A 26868-nucleotide genomic window follows, 5' to 3' on the forward strand; every position below is an offset into this window, starting at 1 on the left:
CACAGGCAAATAAAAACTTTTATAAATCACTACTACCCCTCTCCCCCCAAAATCCAATTCAAAATATCAATTAACATCTCTTTGTTTCCAAAAATATCTATTTGAATATGTTTCTGATTTGTTGGCTTTTATTATCTGTGATGGAAGAAATGTGTTGCCCTAAAAGAGTTTCTGTTGTGTTGTCTTACACTAGACTGGCAATGGGAAAAATATTGTTTAAATCTTCAAACTCACTAATAAGAACTTAGTACAATGTTCTATGCATTGACATTAGTGGCTAAACAAAAACACCATTTATCTTTTGAAATAAAAAGATTAGCCTAAAATATTCACAATCCTTTAAGATATTAAATATACCCAAATTTGGGCAAAAATTCCTGATGTCACAGTTTGCCTGCTCAGGAATCAGTTTCTATATAATAAAATGTGAATTGCCAGGGAAATTTAAGGATCTATTTTCCTCTTGGGGATATTTTTAAAAATTACTATAATTGTTCAAACATCATAAATCTAAATCTAGAGGCAATGACATCCAAATCTTAATATCTAAATTTTAGAAATATAAAATCTGCCATGCCCACACTAGAAACAAACATACTGAAATACATACTCAAAATGTAGTACAAAAATATTTGCTCAAGTTGGCCTAGCTTGCTATAAGTTTACAGAGCCAAACTAAGCAGCTGCAAAATTGTCTAAACATTCTAAATATTTTTATGAGAATTAATTTGCTTCAATCTTCACTGATCTGCTTTACTTCAATATCTCTTCACACTTGCTTTAAATAAAGAGTCAAAAAGCAAAATAATGCTAAATAATGACTAATGAACATCAGAGAAACTTAAATTTTTTTTATTAGAAGGCATTAAAACAATTTTAAAATCTCATGTCAGCATGTGAAGGTTGTTAAAAAATATGATTTACTTGAGGAACCTGGAAAATGGTTATCTAAATCAATGGTGGCAGGAAATAATTTAAAAGGCCTAAATGGGACTAATAATACTTTCTTTCAGTATCTTCAAAGAAACACCTGGAATCACTTCTGATAAACAACTAAAAACTGATGCCTAACTTTCTTGGGGGGGGGGAGATGAATATATATATATATTCATATATATACACACACATATATGCATGCATGCACCTGGTGGCTCAGTTGGTTAAATGACTGCCTTTGGCTCAGGTCATGATCCTGGAGTCCCCGGATCCAGTCCCCCATCAGGATCTCTGCTCAGTGGGGAGTCTGCTTCTCCTTCTGACCCTCCCCTTCTCTCTCTCTCTCTCAAATAAATAAAATCTTTTTAAAAAATAAATAAATAAAAAATCTAAGCAAAGTTAGTCAGAGAAAGACAACATATGATTTCATGAATATGTGGAATTTAAGAAGTAAAAGGGATGAACATACTGGGGGAAGAAAGATAAAAACGGTGAGGGAAGCAAAGCATAAGACTCTTAAAGAGACAGAACTGAAGGCAGATGGAGGCAGGTGGGTGGGGGATGGGCAAGGTGGGTGATGGATATTAAGGAGGGCACTTGTGATGAGGGAAGAGTCACTGAGTTCTACTCCTGAAGCCAATATTGCACCGGATGTTAACTAGAATTTAAATTTTAAAAAATCATTCTACATAAATAATCTGTATGATTGAAAATAATATGGATTCCTCTAGTTGAAAGATTCAATCTTCTATATATGTATTTAACTGTGCTGTTCAAATTTCCAGTACCTTATAATTTTTTATTTTCTCCTTAGAGATTTTAATTTTTCTTAGAATTTGTCACATTTATTTGATATATTTTGAGGCTATGTTACTTACATAGATGAGGTTCACGGTGTATGTTTTCATTTTAAGTTATTCTTTTTATCATTTCATTGGGATCTTCTTTAACCCTATTTTAACTTGGAAAGTCGAATTCTTCTCTCTACATAGTTTTATCAGTTCTTACTTCATAATATTTGTTCTCTCATCTCTTTATTTCAATATTACTGTGCCCTTCAAATTTAGGTATCTCTTTTACATAGCATTTAGTGTAGCATTTAGTTTTACATAGCATTTAGTCTTAATTTTTAAATAAAACAACCCAAAGAGATTTGGTCTTTGAACTGGTAAATTTAATCTGTCTTAATTTACTGTTAACTTACAAGTGAGACATTTGGATTTATTCTCACCATGCTATATTTAACTATTTACCCTGATTTTTTTGTGGCTCTTCACTTCCTCCTTTCCTCCTGTTTATGGATTGAATTTTAAGACAGACTGAGTTTTCTTTCCTATTGTAGATCTCAAAGTAGAAACCCTATTTCTATTCTTTAATGATAATGATAAAAATTTTAGAATGCATACATGATTTAAAGGACAAAGCTAGTTAATATTGTTACACAGATAATGTAAAACCTGATATTGCTTTGTATTTTACCAATACTCCACCAAAACCTGGGTTACATTATTCTTTTACAGATTTTTATTTCTATCTTTCTAAAACCTCCAAATTAGTCTCATTTTTCCATTATTATTACTATATTATACAGTCAAGCCTAGCTAAGATTTTCCTATTTTTTATAAATTTCTCTGATGATAAGACTTCTTTCCTCATATTTTATTCAATTCTTCATTTAATTCTCTTCTTTATTTCTCTGTGGAGGAGACGGGGGAAGAAGCATCCTATACCATGATTAGAATTCTCAGTGGAACAATTCCTGTCCAACATAAAGAGCCTAGGCTAAGACAAAGTTTCTGGAGATTTCTCCATATAACTATCCAGACAGACAATTACAACACTCCAAGACAATTATAACACTCACCACCTTTCTCCTCCCCACTAACCAGTAACTAGGTCCCAGAGGCCAGCAATTTTTCCATCACCACCACTAACCAGTTGATAAAACTTGAGCTCACAGGTTTAATTCTCTGGTTTTATATTCCACTCCCTTTCTGACGCTTTGTGATTTCAATACTTTATAAGCTGTGCATCTAAAGTAATATTTTCATATATTTATTCTAAAATAATGTTGATCTAAAATAGTGTGCTGACAGAGGACTTTCAATTTATTTAGTCTACCATATTGTTAGAACCAGAACTCCCTTCTGAGTTATCTTACTACTTTTTTTTTTTTTTTTTGGTAGCCATTTGAAGCAAGTTTCAAAATAAAAAACTGATTAGCCCTCAACTCATGTCAGGTAACTAATTTTCCGGTGTTTTTACAACTGCCCCTCCATTTCCAGAGGCATTTTCATTGGACTCAGGGTAAAGATCTATATGTTAACCAATGTTCCAGAAATATTAAGTTTTTGTATAGCATGATTGAAAAACTAACCAAAAATGGAGAATTTAAGTGTATAAGATAATGTAGATTTGGGGCTCAGACTATTTAATGACCTCTTCACACTATTTAAAAAAAAAAAAAAATCAAAATGAATCCTATTATCTCACTAATAGGAGTTCATAAGAAAAAACAGTATTTTTTCCCTTTTACTGGACAAATCTGATCCTTGTTTTGCTAAATGCTGTTCAGAGACATAATATTTTAACGCAATTATGTTCATTAGAAAATAAAGCTTTCTTCCTATGATAAAGACCCTTATTATTTAGCCTACATCTACATTTCCCGATTTTTGTTCTACCAATTCAGGCTTGTAAGTATCTTTAATATAGTTACTATAGTCACAGGGTAAGAGAGTGGGGTAGACACGAAACTGCTGAGGAATAATTTCAAAACATAAATGCTTGGTCTCCTCTCTGAAGATTATAATTTGGTAGGTTTGTGACAGCACCCACACAAATGATTTTTCCGTTTCTCAGATTTTAAAAAACACTGTTATAATGTTATTTTTCATGATGTATTATAATTTATTTGCTGTCTATCTCATCTAACAAACTCTGACATCCTGGAAAGGTTTATTTTTGTATGCACAGTAATAACTATATTTTTTAAATAGGTATTTCTGAAGTTAATAAATGAATGCTATAATTCAAATGAAAAGAATTCCAGGTACCCTGATAAATGTGACAGAAAAAAATTTTTTTTCATATGATTACAATGTCAGGCTCCTCTAATCAGTAGTTATTTCCCTTCTAGGGGCTCTGAGAAACCTCTAGATACATATTTCAGATTCTGTAAGTAGATCTATAGTTAGATCTTTGTACTAGAGAGTAGAGTCCATGGAGCATACACGCGTATGCTGATCAGTGTCACAGCATTCTAGGGATCCAGAATGTATTAAATATCACTTAACTGCTGGTCTCACAGACGTTTCATACCACCACAGCTTCTTAATGCTGACACACCCTTTCTGAGCGTCTTCCAACAAGCTTTTATTTGGAATCCAGCATTTCAGAATTATACAGAATCAAGCGGCTAGTTTTGTTTTTATTTTCTGCAAATTAGATCCATCCGTTGGGCAGATCCATCTTTCTGTATCCATTAATCCATCAGCCACCGATCCATCTCTCCATCTGTCCATCTATCTGCACATGGAAGTTGGGTTAACGTCTTACATCCGAGTTAAACAGCTTTTGGTTGTTTGGGGGAATAAAAATCTGTCTTCATCTGTGGAAGAGTTTTTGGCTGGATATAGAACTTTGGGTTAAATTTCTTTTAGCACTTGAAATGTGTCAGTGGCTCCACTGATTTTTGGCCTGTATAGTTAATGAGAATTCTGCTATTATCTTTATCTTCCACTTTCCATAATTTCTTTCACTTTGCCTTCAAGATTTCACTTTGTCTTCACTTGTTTCACAAGATTTCACTTATTCAGCTATGATACAATTAGGTATTTTTGGTCTGCTTTTGATTTTGTCTTGTTTGAGGTTCTGTGAGCTTCTGGTATCTGTGATTTGTTATCTTTCATCAGTCTTGGAAAGTTTTTGGTGTTTATCTCTTCAAATATTTCTTCTGTCCTTTTCCCTCCTACTTCCACAATGCCAACTACAAGTGTATTTGTTTAATGTTATCCAACATGTCTTGGCTACTATGTTCTGTTTTTCCCTCCTACTCTCTTAATGTTTCATTGTGAATAATTTTTATTGACCTACCTCCAAATTCAGTTATTTTTTCCTTAGATTATATCCAATTTGCTAATGAGCACATCAAAAAGTTTTTCATTTTTGATATCAAGATTTCTATTTTTAGTATTTCCACTTTATTTTTTAAAAATACTTTCTGGGGCGCCTGGGTGGCTCAGTGGGTTAAGCCGCTGCCTTCGGTTCAGGTCATGATCTCAGGGTCCTGGGATCCAGTCCCGCATCGGGCTCTCTGCTCGGCGGGGAGCCTGCTTCCCTCTCTCTTTCTCTCTCTCTGCCAGCCTCTCTGCCTACCTGTGATCTCTCTCTGTCATGCTTCCCTCTCTCTCTCTCTCTCTGCCAGCCTCTCTGCCTACCTGTGATCTCTCTCTGTCAAATGAATAAATAAAATCTTTAAAAAAAATAAATAAATAAAAATAAAAATAAAAATACTTTCCATCTCTCAACTGAAACTCTTCATCTTTTCAGGCATGTTGCCTACCTTCCCACCATATATTTTAACATGATAAACAGTTATTTTAAGATTTGTCTCATATCCTAACATCTGGGTCACCCATAAAGACTAATTTGAGTCTTGGTAATAGAATGTTTATTCTTATTTGTAGTCACATACTTTTTTATTAAACATAAGTGATCATATACATAACAGTAGATACTGAAGCAAATGTTATTTCTGCTTAGAAATAAGTACACTCTTTTCCTGTCAGGCCATTCATGTGAGGGGATCAATCAATTTAGTCAATGTTCAAACCACATTTTAGTTTTAGTTATTAAACTCACTATTAAGTGTATCACAGGCTTCAACTCTTTCCAGCGATGAGCTATCATTACCTTGTACTTAGTGTGATCTGGGTCAACCGAAATTTTTCTCTGTATTCCTGTTCTTCTCTTACCTTTTTACTAGTTCCTGCATATGAGACAAAGAGAGGGTCCTTCTCCATGCTACTATCCCTCTGTGAGTGGTAGATGGCTCTAACTTGTTCTGGGTTTTTTGTTTTGTTTTGGGGTGGTTGTCATTTTGTGTGTTTTTGGTTTTTTGTTTTGTGTGTGTGTGTGTGTGCTGTTTTTGTTTTTTGTAGTAGGATTCTGTTTGGAACAGAGGATCTCAGTTCTTCTGGTTCATCATGAGTCTTAAGAAGGGTTCATATGTCTGAGCTTCCAGTACGGGGGTCTTCTTAGCATTCCAATCCCTCACCATTGTGGCAGCCAAATTCTACACAGCATCTGATGCACATTTTAGGCGAGAGAGGATTTCATGTCACTTCATCAGTGGTAGTGGATCTCTGGTTTGTACTGATGCAGGATCCTGGGTCCAAGAAGCTTTCTTGCTCCTCTTCCAATAGCTTAAAAAGTTTCTGCTCTGTAAGAGCAGAAGAGGAAGGATCCAGAGAAACGAAGTTTTGTGCTGGTCTTTCAGTAGGAACTGATTACTTTGTGAACTCCTGCGTGCCTGATGTAGGCTACTGCCCCGACCCATTCCTTCTTGTTAGCAGCCAGTAGAGGGAGATGGAGAAGGGTACGTGAGTTAAGCGAGCACTCCCCTTGTATTTCGGGCATACAGATATGCCAACCCATACTTGGTCTTTAAGAATGCATTAAAATTTTACTCATTTCTTCTTACCAGCTTCTATGGTGGCTACTTCTTCCTCTTGTGGTCTGCAAATGGTAATTGGTTCATGTGTCCCATCTTTCCTTGGAGGGGCTTGTCATTCCAATTCAGTTCCCATGCCTTGAGACCTCAGCTCTCTGACAGGGGTCAAGAAAAGTTATAATTTTGTAGCTCATACAGCTTTTTCTGTTTTTAAGATGAGAGTAACATTTTTGGGTGGTTTTCTACATACAAAGCAGAGGTAGAACTCCCAAAGTACCTACCTTTTGGCAATATTTTCTTATCACATCTATGAAACACGCATCCTAAATTCTTGCATTCTTACCAAAAAACTACACTGATTCTGCCTGGTGCAGTATTCCTTTTCATTAATACCGTCTATAACAGTAATAGCTTCACCTTCCCTTCTTCACATTGTAGTAGCATTTTTTAAGTATTCCAGCTAGAAATTTTAATATATATATATACTGGCAAACTTGGGTCTCACAACCAGTTGGCTATCACACTGACATCAGTATCACTATATAGCCAGTTAGAAATAAAGTCTGATAAAATGACAATAAATACAAGACAATCAATTCTAAGCTGATGGAAAGCAAAGAAAAATATTTTGTCAGCAATATCTCAGGTATCTTCATTGGATTAGTAATCTGAAAAAGGCATTTACCTAGTTGTCTGGCATGGTAAAAAAAAAAAAAAAAAAACTGACAGGGAGACTTAGCAAGAACTAAAGAGTAAACTGGTGGTGAGGAAAAGAAATCAGGAAATAGATGTGTAAACTGTGGGGAAGAAACCCAAACGTGGGTTTGAGAATGACTGGTATGGACTGAGAGGCAGGCAGAACTAGAGAAAAAAACAGAAAGGAAAGGAAGACGAAGAAGGGAAGGAGACAGAGGAAGACAGGGACTGACAGAAGAGAAGGAGGAAGATAAGAAAAGGAGAAACAGGAAGAAAGTGAGAAAGAAAGGGAGAAGAAAGAGGAGGGAGGGAAGAGAAACAAAAGGAAGGGAAAGCAATTGACAGAGAAAAAGAACACCAGAGAGAGAACAGGAGCAAGCGTGTACACGCAAAAAAGAAGTTTCTGAGATGCTCAACTTCTTTCTATACTCATAGATGGTTTTATAATAGTAGAGTCTAGGTTTTCAGACTCATGTATGAATTTATTTAAAAAAATCCCACATCTTACCAAAACTGCATTTAGTCATAAAAGAAAATATTTTCTTTACAACCAAATTTATCTTATTTTTTCATTGAACACTGTACAATAACTTATTTAAAAATGAATCCACCCATTAAAGCATTTATCGAGAACCTAATTTTGACCAGTAGTGGCCATTCATTGACTCTCAACCATCTATATCCACTCTCCTTTTCCCCCAATTAATTAATCAGGTAGATTCAAAGCCTTCTACTTTTCTATTTAAAAGAATACTGAAAAACTACCATCTCATAAATTTTTAAGTCAGTATCTAAAAATTTTCATCACATAAATAGTTGCAAGTTGTCATCTGTATCAATATTACATACTGACATTTTAAAATACGAATTCAGGGTAACTAATGACATCTAAACACTACAGAGATTTGATATTCAACATCATCTTTAAACAAACAAAAATACCTGAATAACCTATTCTTCAATAATGGAAAACTTTTACATAATCTTTTCCTTGAATTTATATTCACTCTCTCCCTGAAAAATAAAATTCATCCAACTGATTTCACGCAGTCTTTTAATACTACTTATTCTCTCTTCTCTGGAAAAAAAAATAGGCGTGTATTTATGTAAATTCCCTTTCCTTTGACCAAAATGCTCTAATTTTAAGAAATCATTTCTGTATGAATTATCATTAAAATTAGCTGTATACAACTGATACATAATACAACACATTTTGATAATTATGTTATTAAACAAGAGTAATAATGTTGAAAAGGTATGTCTTCACAAGATGGTTGTGGCATCCCCTCTCCCTGAGCACTCTGTCGCCATTTTGTTCTGGTAACTATAAATAAATATTATATACTCTTAGGATGCTATTCTTATTGTTCAGCATTAAATCTATTCCTATTGTTCATTTATTTCCATAGATATAGTCACTGATATGGAAAGTTTCCTGTTTTAAAACCCAAGTTTATGCCAAAAATCATATAGTAATCTATCATCAAAAAACACTTTTAATGATCTGTCATTTTGATTAGATCATCCTTCAATTTTATTGAATATAAAGATTTGGAACCATGTATCTGTTACTTAATAATTAAGAGTAAATGAAAGTAACAATTCCTGCAAAGAACTAAAATGATTTTACCAACATCGAATCAAATATACAGGGCCACAATCCTTTATCCCAAGCACTTAGAAAAGATTAAGTTTTATAATTCTTAATTTTTCTGATTTTGAAAGGAAGTATGCTTCATATTATTCAATACTCCTCTAAGGTCTATGTCAGCATCCTGTATGCAAACAGACAGGTAGGATATATCTTTATCTATGTGCTTTAGATCTGATATTATCGGATGAGCAATGAATTTCTGGTATTCAAAGCTTTCTGAATTTCTCATACTGCAAATACTGGAGTATGGATCAGTATTAATTATGCCTATTATTAACATATTCTCCGAAAGGCTGCAAAAATCCCAGATACTGTTATTCTAATATAACTTAGCCAGCAAAGTGTTTTGAGTATGCTATTTTACTTTTGCTTTTGTGCTGTTTTGTTTTAAATATATTTTTTGTCAAAATCTGAGAGCATAGATTTAGTTCATCAACTTACATATTAAAAAGATTTAGCTTTTCTGCCTGTGGACGCTGCCGAGTAAGCATCGTTAAAGTCTCCCCTGCCACCACCGTCATGTCTAAGTCAGAGTCTCCCAAAGAGCCTGAACAGCTGCGGAAGCTCTTCATCGGAGGTCTGAGCTTTGAAACAACCGATGAGAGTCTGAGGAGCCATTTTGAGCAATGGGGAACACTTACGGACTGTGTGGTAATGAGAGATCCGAACACCAAGCGCTCCAGAGGCTTTGGGTTTGTCACCTATGCCACTGTGGAGGAGGTGGATGCAGCCATGAATGCAAGGCCACACAAGGTGGATGGAAGAGTTGTGGAACCAAAGAGGGCTGTCTCAAGAGAAGATTCTCAAAGACCTGGTGCCCACTTAACTGTGAAAAAGATTTTTGTTGGTGGCATTAAAGAAGACACTGAAGAACATCATCTAAGAGATTATTTTGAACAGTATGGGAAAATCGAAGTAATTGAGATCATGACTGACCGAAGCAGTGGCAAAAAGAGGGGTTTTGCTTTTGTAACATTTGATGACCATGATTCTGTAGACAAGATTGTCATTCAAAAATACCATACTGTGAATGGCCACAACTGTGAAGTAAGGAAAGCACTCTCTAAGCAAGAGATGGCTAGTGCTTCATCCAGCCAAAGAGGTCGAAGTGGTTCTGGAAACTTTGGTGGTGGTCGTGGAGGTGGTTTGGGTGGGAATGACAACTTTGGTCGCGGAGGAAACTTCAGTGGTTGAGGTGGCTTTGGTGGCAGTCAAGGTGGTGGTGGATATGGTGGCAGTGGGGATGGCTGTAACGGATTTGGTAATGATGGAAGCAACTTTGGAGGTGGCGGAAGCTATAATGATTTTGGCAATTACAACAATCAATCCTCAAATTTTGGACCCATGAAAGGAGGCAATTTTGGAGGCAGAAGCTCTGGCCCTTATGGTGGTGGAGGCCAATACTTCGCCAAACCACGAAACCAAGGTGGCTATGGTGGCTCCAGCAGCAGCAGCAGCTATGGCAGTGGCAGAAGGTTTTAATTACTGCCAGGAAACAAAGCTTAGCAGGAGAGAAGAGCCAGAGAAGTGACAGGGAAGCTACAGGTTACAATCGATTTGTGAACTCAGCCAAGCACAGTGGTGGCAGGGCCTAGCTGCTACAAAGAAGACATGTTTTAGACAATACTCATGTGTATGGGCAAAAAAACTCGAGGACTGTATTTGTGACTAATTGTATGACAGGTTATTTTAGTTTCTGTTCTGTGGAAAGTGTAAAGCATTCCAACAAAGGGTTTTAATGTAGATTTTTTTTTTTTTTGCACCCATGCTGTTGATTGCTAAATGTAATAGTCTGATCATGACGCTGAATAAATGTGTCTTTTAAAAAAAAAAAAAAAGATTTATTGTCAGATTATCTTTATGAACTCAAATTAAAGTATTAATATGCATCCCTATAAATTATGATTCTCTAACAAGAATGGGTAAATAAGAGGCAAAGTTTATTGCCCAACTGAAATAACAAGATCCACATTCAGTACATAGTGCTAATGCGCTCTTTGCTTTGCTTCCACCAGTGGGACTAGAGAATGAGGAACAATGCATACTTTTTTTTGGACAATACTCAGAAGAAGTCCTTTAAAGAAAAAACTTCACTTCCACTGTTTCACTCAACCAATATCTAAAGTAAAAGCACTATAATGTGGTATAAAATATACTTTCTTTAATGCTACGTATCACTCTTAAACAAAGAATGATAGGCAGTTACTCTAGTGACAAAACTTAGAACCATCCCTTAGTTTGATAATCCTGAGGTTTTTACAGCCTCGAACAATGTACCATATTAAAATTCATGATGATGTGAGATATGTTTTTCTTTTGGAAAACAGGGGGGAAAAAACTATTGTAAAAGTTGAAGTCAAAAGGAGAATAGGCATGACCCCTCCAAGTGTCAATGTCAGGCATATCAACTGACACATGAAATTCTGGGATCCAAAACTGGATTTAAGTTTCTACACACACATGCAATACTTTTAGTGTTCCATCAGATGTTCTTACTCCAGTCTGAAGACTTCTGTTTTACATTAAATGACAAGCATTAAGTGTGTTTTTCCATACATGAAGATTTTTTAAAACATGTGTCTAAAGGTACTGGAGTAATTTCATGTAGTTTTTTTTTTTTTCCTGTGCTTTCATACAAGTGAAGGTGATACAGTTGGCTGTATGTACACTGCTAATTTATATCTAATGATTTTTTATAGATGGAAGATGATTAGTTAGAGTCTTGGATAATGGGAAATGGCCTTTATTCATTCAATACCATACAATTTCATAGAACACTGTATTAATCAGCCATTGCCACCACAGAACTGCTGGATAATAAACTATTCCAAAATTTAGTAGCACAGGATCTTCATTAATTCTCAAAGAATAAGGGATAGCTTAGGGTTGGCTGATTTCAGTATAGCTTGTTTACATGTCTGGAGGTTGAATGATTTGGCTCGGACAAGTAGATACTACTCTGAGTGTCTTTCTTCCTTCCCCCTGGGACTAGCAGCTAGCTTCAGCACGTTCTCCTCATGGTGATGACACAGGGGCAAGAGCAAGTAAGCTCAACTGTGCCAGCAAATTTCAAACTTCTAGTCAATGTCAACTTAACATCACTTGGGCCAAAGCAAGTTACCAAACAGTCAAAAGTGGGTTTTTTTCCCCACCATGACAAAGCACTCTTTTATGGCAAAGCACACAGATACAGGAAGAGGTCAAGAATTGAGACCATTAATGCAATTTATTATCAATGTTAAAATCTAAAACAAATCTTTTAGCATTACAATAGCTTAATATTGATTAAGAGACTAATTAAATTGGCTCTGATGTTAAAGTAAAATTAGCAGAATCTAAAATGTGGTTTATATACCTTAAGATTAATTCAGAACCACTAGTAGAGGAAGAAGTGACTCTTAAAATTTTAACAGTTGTAAGCACTATATTTATGCATTAGAGGGTTACAAACAGATAATAATCGATAAATGGAAAGAAAGATGGTTTAGATAGGCTTTCAAGTTCCTGGTTTACATTACTGACAGGGCAATCTATATTCTATCTTAACATAGGATCACAAGAGGTGGAGGGAGACTGGTCACAATTCAATTAAACCCCCTTAAGAAAATATTTAACCACAGCAGATAATGAATATCTGTAACTCCGATACTACTGGCTAAATTTATATTTTCTGCAGCAGCACTTGATAACACACAGCAACTTCTTCCATCTTTATTTTAATTCTCTCACTAAAGAAATAATCTGTAACTTACATGATTCATCACTCTGCTGTGTTCAGTATATAAAAAGAAATCTAACCTTGCAAACAGAATGTGAAAATACCAAATAAATGTTTAAATTCAGAAAATTCAATTTTCTAACATGGGGTTTTCAAAATATTTAAAGTATTTTATATGATGGATTTTCAATAATCTACAACAGTAGGTCACACATAGAAGCCAACTTTTTAAAACCCCAATGAGGAAAAACACATTTTCTGGAACTCTTTCATTAAATCACATATTAGGGTATAAAAACGGTCTTCCTCTATTGAGTAAATATTTGAATAAACAACAGCAGTCTTGCTTTACTCTAGCACTGGGCTTATGCTAATCATTTCCTTAAATATAACTCATCCTAACTGTAGGTGCTTAACCAAAAAAAAAAAAAGACACAGCTGAATGGAAACAACAAAAATTGAATAGTTTTGATGAAGTCTCAATCTTTCACAAAGAAAAACTTGAGACTACCATATCTGTTCACCTATAACTGCCAAAACATCAGGCAACTTTAAAAAGTTTCCACAGAAGAGGCATCTTGGTGGCTCAATCAGTTAAGCATCTGCCTTTGGCTCAGGTCATGATCCCAGAGTCCTGAAATGGAGCCCCATACTGGGTTCCCTGCTTGGCAGGGGAGTCTGCTTCTCCCTCTCCCTCTGTCCCTCCCACTGCTTGCGCTCTCTTGCTCTATCAAATAGATGTTTAAAATCTTTTTTTTTTTTTAAAGAAGTTTCTATGGAAATATCTTCAAGTCATCAAGAGAAATAAACTATTTAATGGTATTTTCTATAAATGTTTATATGTTAAATTTTTAACATTTGTTTAGTTTACATTTTTCCTATCTTTTTAAAAAACTTTGTGACTTAGGGCGCCTGGGTGGCTCAGAGGGTTAAGCCTCTGCCTTCGGCTCAGGTCATGATCTCAGGGTCCTGGGATCGAGCCCCACATCGGGCTCTCTGCTCAGCAGGGAGCCTGCTTCCTCCTCTCTCTCTGCCTGCCTCTCTACCTGCTTGTGATCTCTGTCTGTCAAATAAATAAATAAAATCTTTAAAAAAAAAAAAAAAACTTTGTGACTTGGAAAAATAGCCTGCATACAGAAGCGTCCATACAACATATGTGAAGTTTCAAACTCCACATAATTAGTACACTAGATACAAATAAAATATTCCTAAATCTTAAAAGCCTGTATGACACGTTTTTTTCCTCCATCTGACAGTAAGCACTATACTTAAAGACACAGTAATTATTCTCCTTTCTTTTCTTTATGGTTGAATTACGTATCTGTGTGGCCAATGAATATATTCCTAAACAACAGTTTGTTTTGCATGTCTATAAACAGAATTATACCATGTGTTCTTCTGTAACTTCCTTCCATTCAACATTACTATTCATCTATATGCATTCACGGAGCTGCAGTTCATTTATTCCCACCGCTGAATGTTTCACAGTATAAATGTACAAACAATGCTATTATAAACATTACATAAATATGTATATCTCTAGGGCAGAGATTTCTAGAACTTCAGAGTACATAAAGAGTCATCCAGGAGCCTGCTAAAAAGAAAAAAGAGGTTCCTGGGATCCACCTTCAGAAATTCTGATTCAGTAGACTTCTGCCGTGCAGACTGCATTTCGAATATCAAGGCTGTAGGGTGTAATTATCATTTTCTTATTTACTTGAAAGAGTTCTTCATGAAATCTGAATACCAATACTTTGTAACTTATAGGTATTCTAAATATTTTTCCCCAATTAGCGACTTCTTAATTATTTTTTCAGGTGTTATCTGATGAACAAAAGTTTTTAATTTTATTGTAGACAAACTTATCCACCTTTCACTTATATTTTATAATTTTGAATCTTAAAGCCTTCCCTAACACAAGATCATGAAGATATTCTCTTCTCATATTATTTTCTAAATACTTCAGGAGTTTTCCTATTTACATTTAAGTCACCTGACCAACTGATTTTGTATATTTAATGAGGTAGAGCTAAAATTTCTAAAACAACTGTCAGAGTATAAAAATTCTCTATTTCACAACCATCTTTGCTGGGTATCAAATGTCAATACATCTGTGAGTCTGTTGCTAGTTCTGTCACACCAGTCTATTAATCTCGTGCCAAAATAAAACTTTTTATTTACCATTGCTTAACCTTCTTTCAAATGCATCCCCTGTAAAAAATATATTACTACATTTTAAACATTTTAACTAGTCTGTTAATCCCAGCCTTTTCTACTTGGAGGGAATAAGCCATTTCCATTTACCATAGTTAGATATATTTGAATCTCCATCAGCTTTTCTGTTTTTTAATTACTCCAAACACTTTATGTTATTTTTATCTTTCCTCTCCTGTTTTTTTGGATTAACCAAATATTCTACTCCTTTCCCCCATACCACTCTAAGTTTGGATTTTGTACTCTGGCTCTATTATTTTCTTGGCTTCCTAAGAAATCATATATTTCATACTTTCCAAGTGTTTCTAGTGCTTATTCAATATTAGTTTCAAAAACTGAATGATGATCACATCTATTAAACTAGGAACACCTGAAAAGATGCCTAACTTTAATTATCTCCGCATTTAAGGGCATGGGGCTGGATTAGTCAAAGGAGCATGCAACTCTTGATCTCGGGATTGTAAGTTCAAGCCCCACATTGGGTGCAGAAATTATTTAAAAATAAAATCTTAAAAAAAAAAAAGAAAAAAGAAAAAACCTCAAACTCAAATAATCAATCAATCCGCATTTAACAAAAATACAAAATTTCCTGTAAAGTCCAGTTTTAAAAATACCTTGTAGTTACAATGCTACTTACGGGCTGGAAGACAAGACACATAAATAGATGAAAGATGAAAGATCCACTAGGTACTTCAAAGTTGTTTTTAGACGTTAGCACTCCCAAAAGTGGATTGTATGACAAAGTAATACAATACTTTATTTCTTGAATAGTATTGGCTTTATATGCAGGTCACTTCGATTTGAGTTCATTCAAGTTATTTGGAAACTTGAAAATACAACGTCCTTAATATTATTCCCCACCCCCTTACCTACAATAGATAATATTCATGAGTGATATGGCACTAATTCAAATTTATTAAATAAATATTCAGAAGGAAAAGATATTTTATTTGTATCATTCCCACTGGCAGCTGTTGTATAAAAGACAAGGCAGATTTATAAAATTAGCAAGCCTAAAACTTTTCTCCCATTACTTAAATATGATGGGAAAATAGAACAGAAGACATCTCCGGCAATTACAAATCTACCTTACTCAAGTTTCTCCATGTTAACTTTAAAAAATGAATTAAATTAGGTTTAGTAGCCCCTTAAACTAAACACCAGCTTCTTAAATTGAAAAGAATTAATCATATTTTGGGGTGGGGGGAATAGAAGAGAGATCTAAAAATACTCTAAACTTGTGTTTTATATAACATAAATGTCCATCTTTTCGAATCAAGCCTAATTTTTAAAGAAAAAAATATATTGTTCTAAATAAAGAAAAACACTTTTTGGCCTCCTCAAGAAATGCTGTTATCTATCTATCTGTGGAAAGACATCTGCAAAACTATTAACAAGAGTGCCTCTGAAAGAAGCAGTGTAATGATGCATGGTGAATGAGAACATGAGCTAGTTTAGTTAACGTCTGAAAGCTAAGAATGAGGATAAAATCTTGTACTATTTGTAAATTAAATATATACAATTTTAAATGATTACATCAATTTTTAAAAGTAGAAGATATGTATATAAAATAGCCTCAAATAGCTGTACTCAGAATCAAGAAGTCTTTATGGAAGAAGCTTTACAAAAATTGTTCTGAGTTGGGGCACCCGGGTAGCTCAGTCAGTTAGCATCTGGCTCTTGTTTTTGGCTCGGGTCATGACCTTGGGATTGTGGGATTGAGCCCTGCACTGGGCTCTGCATTCAGTGCAGTCTGCTTGTCACTCTGTCTCTGCTCCTCCCCATGCTTGTTTTTATTTATTTATTTATTTTTAAAGATTTTGTTTATTTGACAGAGAGCACAAGTAGGGGGAGCAGCAGGTGGAGAGAGAAGGAGAAGCAAGCTCCTTGCTGAGCAGGGAGCCCAATGCGGGGCTCAATTCCAGGATCCCAGATCATGAACTGAGCCAAAGGCAGCCACGTAACCAACTGAACAACCCAGGCACTGCCTCCCTTTTTATTTTTTAAAGAATTCTCTCTCAAATAAATAAATAAAATCTTTTAAAAAAATTCTTCTGAGTAAAAATTTTCAGAGTTAACAACATGAGTCATGTATAAAGAACAATGAAGTCAATCATGAGGATTTAGAACAGAAGCAAAGGAATCTATATTTATTCTTGAAGCATTAAGAAGCACCTGTAAGTTTTAGAGTAAGAGGAGTAATACAGATATCTAAAAATAAATGTATCAGGGCACCTGGGTGGCTCAGTGGATTAAGCCGCTGCTTTCGGCTCAGGTCACGATCTCAGTGTCCTGGGATCGAGCCCCACATGGGGGGGGGGGGGGGAGAGAAGGCTGCTTCCCCTCCTCTCTCTGCCTGACTCTCTGCCTACTTGTGATCTCTCTCTCTAGGTGTCAAATAAATAAATAAAAATCTTTAAAAAAAAAAAAAAGTATCAACAACAAAATTCTTTTGAAAACTAAATTATTATACCAATCACAAAAAACTACAAAGTCTTAAAAAATGAGAAAACAAATGTTTTTATGCATATGAACTATTTAGCTTACAGAGAGTAACAAAGAGTTTACAGTAACTAAAACAGCTAACTGTAACAGAGTTAAAGAAGATATTTCAAAATCCCTGTTTGTTATAGAAACAGTATTCCTTCCCCAGTGAATATGTTATTGGCATAAATACCACCCCTAAATCGGAATAATACTAAACTTACCTTTGATTTACATCACTAACTTTTGGGGTAATAAACTATTATTACTTTAAAAAGAATGCCTTAAGAGTTCCCGTATTTTGGGCTCCTGGGTGGCTCAGTCAGTCGTTAAGCACCTGCCTTCGGCTCAGGTCATGATCTGGGCTCAGGTCATGACCCCAGAGTCCTGCAATCAGGACTCCCTGCTCAGCGGGAAGCCTGCTTCTCCCTCTCCCACTCCCTCTCCTACTCCCCCCTGCTTGTGTTCCCTCTATGGCTGTGTGTCTCTCTCTCTGTCAAATAAGTAACATAACATTACATAAGTACCCATATTTCCTATCTGTTATAATAATTTTAGTTTTTAAAATTGCCAAGATGCTTCAAGTTATTATGCAAGCCAACTCTGATGTTCCCTTAAAACCACAGATTTCTGAGTTCAACCTCATTTTATAGTGCTCTCCCAAACTGGCTTTAGAGAAGAAAACTGGAGAAAAATTGTTTTCTTACCTTTTTCTACTTATTCTTTTTAAAAGATTTTATTTATTTATTTGACAGAGAGAAATCACAAGTAGGCAGAGAGGCACGTAAAGAGAAAGAAGGGGGAAGAAGGCTCCATGCTGAGCAGAAAGCCTGATCTGGGGCTCGATCCCAGGACCCTGAGATAATGGCCTGAGCAGAAGGCAGAGGCTTAACCCACTGAGACACCCAGGTGCCCCCCTTTTTCTACTTATTAAGAAAACATCATGTAGTAATCAAGTAACAGACAACAAACACTTATACTTTCACCTTTACATTAAAAATATTATCCTGTCTTCTGGTAAAAGCATGTGTCAGATAATCTCAGTACTTAAGATTTTTTACATGGTTTAAAATAAAACTCAAAGCTTTTTTTCTCAATGTTAATCACAAAAAAGTAGTTTAAAATTAATGGTCTACTATTTTCAAGGAGACCATGACTCACGATTTGATATTTAAAAGAAATGCTTGTGAATTTTTACCATATTTCAAGAGATTTTTCATGCTATACTCTTCAATTAAAAAAAAATAACCCAAGAACTAGACACATTTTTATATTATAATAATAGGCAAATGAGTAAATGATAAAGTAAAAGAGAGAGAGAAATGAATTACTTGTACCAAATAGAAATACATTATCTAAATGAAGGTTAAGTAGGGAAGCTGAATTAGCAAAGATGTGTCACTACTCAGTAGGCAGGATCTACAATGCCCTTGAAACAGGGAGTCAAAACATAATTGTGGGTAGCTTGCTTACTCATTCATTGTCTATTTCTTCTCACTCCAAAAGCAATGCTTAAAAATGTGCAATCCACTCCTAATGTCAAATTCATCATCACAAATGACATTTATTAAGCAATCTCAGGAATATGACCCTGTACTTCTCCCAGTGGCAAAATAAATGGTACAGTTAAAGAGTGATGTTTTACAGTTTAAAGAAAAACATTTAGACAATAGTCTACATTCTAAGAAATGTTGCAATTCTAAATGAAAATGATACAACATAAGTCATTGTTTTTCTAATAAAATGCATGTTTCAATCAGTAAAAGACAGAATTAAAGACAGTGAATAAAGGACGACTACTGGTGGATACTAAATACCTATTTCAAAGCTAGAAAAATTATGTCCTTAACTCATATGAAACTGCATTGTGCTGGATAAGGCCAATGACCTCGGCATCCATTCCTACCACCTTATTTAAGCCTATGGAGGATGTAAAGTTAAAAACTGTATTGCCCAGATCCTGTTAAAGTTATGCTTCCAGATGTGAATGGGTTTCTAGAACAGGGAAGCACTAATATAAGATCTGAAAAATAGAAACTTGGTGTTCATTCAGCTTTGGATATTTCTGTTGCAAGCATCACTTAAGGCTGTGGAGGTTTTCTAATGTAATTTTTCAATGTCCAGTCTCTAGCTTTGTATCAGTTACAGTAAACGATTTCTGATCTCTTGATTATAGCAATAGCATAACCTACTTGAACTCAACATATCTTGATCCTGATTGGATGAGAAAGAAAGAACATCTCTCTTGGTCTATTGATACTTATGGTGAGATAATAATCATTATAAGAGGTTCAGCCTACAGATCTCTAACCCTTCCAACAAATAAGTTTGGGTAACAATGTTAAGTACACTGCCACTATAGGATATTCTGGTCTGAAGCATCTCTCATACACACACAACTCTTGAAGAAACTTGACAAATATTTAACTAGACCCACCAAAAAGAAAAAAGAGAGAAAACACAAAAGACCAGTTAGCAATGAAAGATGGGGGGCGCCTGGGTGGCTCAATGGGTTAAGCCGCTGCCTTTGGCTCAGGTCATGAACTCTGAGTCCTCGGATCGAGCCCCGCATCGGGCTCTCTGCTCAGCGGGGAACCTGCTTCCTCCTCTCTCTCTGCCTGCCTCTCTGCCTGCTTGTGATCTCTCTCAATAAATCTCTCTCAAATAAATAAATTTAAAAAAAAATCTTTAAAAAAAAAAAAGATGGGACACTACTACTAACACTACAAAAATTAAAAGAACAATAAGAGAATGTTAAAACACTTTATTACAACAAATTACAAAAATTAAATATACAAACTCCCAGAAAGGAAGTCAATACCAAAACTAAGTAAAAATGAAACAGAAAATCTGAATGAATTTTTAAGAAGAAATTAAATTATGTATTTAAAATATTCTCATGAAGTCCAAGTTCAGATGGTTTCACTGATAAATTCCATCAAATATTTAAAGAAAAGGGCCACTTGGGTCACTCAGTTTGTTAAATGCTGCCTTTGGCTCAGGTCATGGTCCCAGGGTCCTGGAATCAAGCCCCTCTTTGGGCTCCCTGCTCAGTGAGGAGTGTGCTTCTCCTCTCCCTCTGCCCCTTCTCCTGCTCATGTTCTCTCTCTTGCTCACTCTCTCTCTCTCAAATAAATAAATAAATAAAATATTTTTTTAAAAAATTTAAAGATGAAAGTAATACCAACCCTTTACAAACTCATTCAGTAAATAAATACTTCCTAACTCATTCTATAAGGCCAATAGTACTTTGCTATCAAAGCCAGAAAGCATCTTAAGAAAGTTACAAATACCACAAAAATACTTAAAACATTAGAACACTCAATTCTGCAACATATAAGAAAAATTTTATACCATGGCTAAGAGAGATTTTTCCCAGGAATGGAAGGTTTATTTAGCATTCAAAACCACAATAATAACGAACTATCCCCTATAATAATGGACATAAACTACAAGATTATCTCAAAAGACATAGAAAAAGACAAAATCTAACACTCATTCATAATAAATACTCTTAGCAAACTAGGAATAGGAAATTTACTCAACCTGATAAAGGTATCAACAAAAATCTTAGAGCTAATATCACACTTAATTGTGAAGAACTGAATGTTTTCTCCATGAGGTATGGAAGTTCTTTCTGCCACTTCCATTCAACATTATACCTGGGCTTTTAGCTCATACAAGTAAGCAAGAAGACATTAGCATAGTAAAGGAAGAAATTAAATTATTTTAATTCACAGATACCTTGATCCTAAATATAGAAATCCCATGAAATCCGCAATAAAACTAAGAAGAAAAAATACACAAGACCAGCAAGACTGTAGGATGCAAGATCAATATACAAAAGTTAATTCTATTTCTGTACTTTAGTAACAAACAATTCAAAAATAAGATTAAGAAAATTCCATTTACAATACATCTCAAAGTAATAAAATGCTCTAAGTCCACTGGAATTTAAATAAAGACTTGGAAAAAATTTTAAATTAAAAAAAGTAATAAAATACTCAGGAATAAATTAAACAAGACAAGTTCAAGACTTATGTACACTAGGAATTATAAAATAATGATTAAAATGATTTTTTAAAAAACAGATCAAATTTATGATTATAGATATAAAAGTAACAGGAATAACACCTATTTATCAAAAGAATTCTGCATTATGTGCCAAAAAGGTTTATTCTACAAACACAAATATAATTCAATATCAGAAAATGCATATACATAATTCATGTCAACAAATTAAATCATGTGACTGTATCAACTGTGGCTATACAGGCACTTGATGAAATACTGAAGTTGCATCTAAGAAACAATAAAATGAAATCATCTGAATTTAATAAAGACTATTTTCCAAAAGTAGATATTCTAGGACCACCTGGGTAGCTCAGTCAGCTGAGCATCTGACTCTTTGTTTTAGCTCAGGTCATGATCTCAAGCTGGTAGTCATGAGATTGAGCCTTGGTCAATCCTAACTCAATGTAGAGAGGACTCTCTCCCTCTCACCTCCCCTCACCAGCGCCGGCACTCTCTCTTTCTCACACTAATAAATAAATCTTAAAAAAGAAAAAAAAGACACCCTACAAAGTGAAGGACTGAAGCCCATTCAACTACATGAAACAGATGAGGAAAGTAACTATCACTAGTCTCATAGAAACACTGCATTGTGTTTCTATGTATTTTTTAATAGAAGAGAAGGCATTAAACCACTGGAAAAGAAGAAAAGCAAACATCATTTTGGCCACTATCAAGTATAAATAGATAACTCAAAGACTCCACCAAAAAAACCACTAGATTTAATAAGAAACATCTATAAAGTGCCTAGATATAATACATATATCTAAATATTAAAAATTTTTATCTATTTTCAGCAAACAGTACTTAAAATAAGCAATAGAAAAAATAGAACCAAAACTTAGACATAGAAAAAAATTAACCAGAAAGACCTCATACCTAAATGAAGTAAACTATGAAATCTCATTGTAAGATAAAAATAATCCCAACAAACAGAAAACTACCCCATATAACTATGTGGGAAGATGTACTATCTTAATAATGCCAGTGGTTCCAAAATTAACAAATAAATAAAATGTAATTCAGAGGAGAATCCCAAAAGAATTTTTCTAGAATTGGAAAAAGATAAATCTTAAAGTATACATGGAAAAGCAAATGCAAAAATTAAGTAAGAAAAACATGAAAATTTAAAACAGTAAGGGCAAACAGCCTGCCAGACAGTAAAGCATTTTTTAAAGTAGGTTTCCCGGGGCGTCTGGGTGGCTCAGTAGGTTAAAGCCTCTGCCTTCGGCTCGGGTCTTAATCCCAGGGTCCTGGGATCAAGCCCCACATCGAGCTCTCTGCTTAGCGGGGAGCCTGCTTCCTCCTCTCTCACTCTCTGCGTGCCTCTCTGCCTACTTGTGATCTGTCAAATAAATAAATAAAATCTTTAAAAAAAATAAAATAAAATAAATAAAGTAGGTTTCCCTAAGTCATCTGGCTGGCTCAGTCGGAAAACCTTGGAACTCTTTATCTCAGGGCTGTGAGTTTGAGCCCCAGATTGGGTACACAGACCACATAAGTAAATAAACTTTAAAATTAAATTAAATTAAACTGGATTTAAAAATTAAAAAATAATAAAAAAAAATTTAAAAATGCATAAAGTAGGTTTCCCTTTGCCAGGAACAAAAAATTCTGAAGATGTTAATATCTGTTCATATCTATTAAATACTGACAATAACTTCAATTCATACATGATGGCCAATGGTGTGTTTATAAAACAGAATGTAACAATAAAACTCAATAAGCTATTAAATGCATGATAAAGTATTAATAATGAAAATAACTAAACAATTACTAAATACCATATTAGAAAAGCTTTGTATATAACATTTTCCTTTCATAATCTTCATAAAGCATAAAAGGACTATCTCTATTTTAAGGATAAGAAATGTGCGGAGATAAATTAATCCGCTTGCCTAGTCAGTGATAGAAAAGGGTTTTAATAAGGAAATAGTAGGTTCAAATGGAAAAGAATACCATTTGGTTAGGAAAAACAAAATACTGTATGCTAACAGAAAGAGAATTTTACCTAGAGATACATGTTAGACTGTACCTTACTGAAACTATGAAATTGCGTCAGTGTATAAGTAAATAAATAAACTGAAATAAGGAAAGGGTATAATAACAAATAAGATTTAAATTGTGCTTCTCCTTTTATAAGGGTGTTTCTGTGTTCATTATATGGTGCCAAAATTATCTTTAAAAAACTGAGATTATCAATATAAAAAGAATCAAAGAGATTTTCTAATGCAGAAGTTAAATTACAAGTGTTTACTATTTACTGTTATAGTTAACAATTAGGGGGAGTGGACAGATACAGAAGACAAAGGACTAGGGCAACCATATGATTTATCTTCCAACCCATAACACTTCTGAGAATGAAAGAAGGCACTAATAGTAATGATAACAATATAAGTATAAACCATGACTGGCAAAGGCAGACATTTGGTCACCCTAGTAAAGAAAATTATATTAACAAGAAATTCTTTGCTATAGTAATATAACACGTTTTTGAGAACTTCCTATGTTACCATGCATTCCATGATGCAAGATTTTACCTGTCTCATTCATTGTCCCTATATATATAATTTATACATATATATGTATAAATTGTCCTTATATATATAATTTATACATATATGTGTGTGTATATATAATTTATACATATAAATATGTATATACATATACACACATATATATGTATAAATATGTATACATATATATGTATACATTAAATTTTTAAAAGAACGAATAAATGTCATTTAATCAAAAAAATGGATTCCTTCGTCTGTATAATATAGCTTAATCATTTAAATGTCATTATGACCTAAGTGTGTGAATAAGCATTAGTTCATGCATGCAAAGACTTGGAGGAACAACAAACATAATCAACAAACCATCTCTAGGTATGAAAGATGGTGACAGAATACTAAAATTAAGGCATAGTAATAAATGAGTAATGATGGCACTGCATACTTCTTAGAATCTAATAACAAAAAACAAAATTTAAACTTACAAAGCAAGTTATTCGTTTTAAACTACTGTCTTTTATCCTAGGCACAATATGCAATCAACATCAAAAGAAGACAAAGCTGCTTTCATTTCTTACCTGCACAGCCGAAAGCCAAATGGTATCGAGAAGACGGGCTGAATTTAACACAGCACACATTAGCCTTCGCCTCAATGCTTGCCACTGAGTTGTCTAGGTTGGTAGACCATAGTTTCACTAAGAGTAAAGGACAATAAAAATGAGAAGAATTAAACAATGCATTAGCAAATGCTTCTGTAATGCAGAATGTTTGCTTATTGCTACAGTTGCCTTTTCATATTAATCCAAAACATTTTCCTTTAGAGAGGGGTTAAAAAAAAAAAAGCAAGATGGAGATATACGTGTATTTGTTTCAGTATTCTTTAAATGGTATTGGGGGGATGGTGACCCTGGCTAGCTCACTCAGTAGCGCATGTGACTCTTGGGTCTTGGGGTGGTGATTTCAAGCCCCACGTTAGACATGGAGCCTACTTTAAAAAAAAATGGTGTGTATTTTCCTCAAGTATCATGGGTTGGAAGATGAATCATATAGTCATCCCACTGCTACACAAACATGCATGCACAAATACACTTTCATATTTATTTACGTATCTCAGAATACAAATGCCATTTGTAAAGTACCTGGAAGCAGTTCTTGATTTGTCTTTCAATTAAGACTTCCATGGTTTTAGAATTTTATGCCAGAACTCAAGTTATATGATTTAAGTGTGTCTAAAGTAATGTTATAGAATTACTTAGTTAAACTTTATTTTGTTTTAATATTTGGTATTTGGTCCAGTCCAGTGGTATATACTGAGATTTGTAAAGATTAAAGAAAAACTGATCAGAGAAGGTCAGATCTCAGAGCAAATAGAAAGTGAGCTGTTGTTTTTGTAAGGTACCAAAGCACAGATTATATCATACATCAAAAATGCCTTCATAGACAACAGAATACACATATAAAACAGATTTTCAAGGTATTGGTTATACTCCTGGTTACACATCAGAATTAATAATGAACATTAACCATAACAAGAACAAAAATCTTCCTACCCATCTTTTCAATGTCCTGTCACCCAATGTCCTGTCCTGGACAATACCCAGTTGGGGTCCAGGTACTGGTATTTGTTTAAAAGCTTTTTGGGTGATTCCAGTGTGCATTTGGGTTGAAAACCAGTATTAAGATGAAGGCATAGTAAAATTTAAGAATCTTTTTAGGAATACTAGTATAGCGATCAGTAAATGGGAGTTAAAAAAAGAAAAAGTAAAAATGGTTCCAACTATTACTTCTATAAAATGGTATTTTCTAAGAATAGAAATTTTCTGGGTGAATGGGTTAATTTATCTTCTACAAGTGGAATTCCATCGAAAGTTTCTTTAAATACGTGAACCCCAAATAAAAGTTAACTGTTAAAAAATTTACTTACAACCTAATCAATCTATTAGTCTCCTAAGAGAAAAATAAGACAATATTCAAATAAAAGAATAAGAGTTTTAAATAGCAATATTTGTCTTGTTTTCATGTTATTTTCTAATAGGAACCATGTGTTATTCCAGTCAACATACAACTGTCCCAGCAATTAAGATATACAATCTGAGATGAAATGGCTAGCTATAATTAAAAGTCCACATGTCTAATACAGCATTTATAGATTAGAATACCAAGTGGTAGAGCTGTACTCTCAAAAAATAGCAAGCCAAAGTTAATCCACAGCAAATATTTATGGAGCCCCATAATCCCAATACTAATCACTAAGAACCTTTATAAACCTTTATAAATAAGGTTTATCCATCAGTATTTTATAACAATTCAAAATAAGTAAGCATAGGAATGAACTAGAACAAAAGGACAGTTAAATTAGAAGGTCTTTTGTTAATTTCACGCTAATTTTCTCAATGTTAATGTAATCATTAACATTTTAAAAATAAGTCACAATGGTAAGCACTATTGATTATAATTTTCAATATAAAAGATACTAGATTACATAGAATTCGATATATCTGTCTGAGCTTAAACAATAACCAGAGTTTAAAGATATACTAAATATATACAGCATAATAAGAAAAATATATAAAGAATACACTCTATTAAACAAAATAGGTGTTGTGAGTTAAACCACATTCCCCAAAAAGCTATGTTATAGTCTTAATCCCAGGTACATCTGAGTGTCACCTAATTTGTAAATAGGGTCTTTGCAGATATAGTCAAGTTAAGATGAAGTCATATTGGATCGATCAGGATGACCCTAAATCCAAAGAATGGTTTCTTGATAAAAAGAGGGAGGGTTGGGTAAAGAGGTACAAATAAAAAAGGCCATGTATTGAAAAAGGCAGAAATTAGATGCAATTACAAGTCAAGAAATACCCAGGATTAGTACTAGCTACCAGAACTGGGAAGGCAGCAAAGAAAG

General features: G+C 34.2%; 1 protein-coding gene and 1 pseudogene across 3 annotated transcripts in view; one reads left to right on the forward strand and one right to left on the reverse strand.

The window, feature by feature from the left end:
* The window catches only part of COP1 (COP1 E3 ubiquitin ligase), a 247250-nt gene that overhangs the window by 71513 nt on the left and 148869 nt on the right, over nt 1-26868 (reverse strand). For 2 of the 3 annotated variants that reach the window (XM_045069660.1, XM_045069659.1), the window contains exon 15: nt 24539-24655. In XM_045069660.1, coding sequence (XP_044925595.1) covers nt 24539-24655 — 117 coding nt within the window. Of the gene's footprint in view, nt 1-6640; nt 6766-24538; nt 24656-26868 lie in introns of all 3 variants that reach the window. The other variant, XR_006603576.1, reaches the window with a different exon arrangement.
* On the forward strand, nt 9444-10484 carry LOC123389041 (annotated as a pseudogene).

Source organism: Mustela putorius, unplaced genomic scaffold (genome assembly GCF_011764305.1).
Source record: "Mustela putorius furo isolate JIRA1106 unplaced genomic scaffold, ASM1176430v1.1 tig00003942_pilon_pilon_pilon, whole genome shotgun sequence".
Lineage (NCBI taxonomy): Eukaryota > Metazoa > Chordata > Mammalia > Carnivora > Mustelidae > Mustela > Mustela putorius.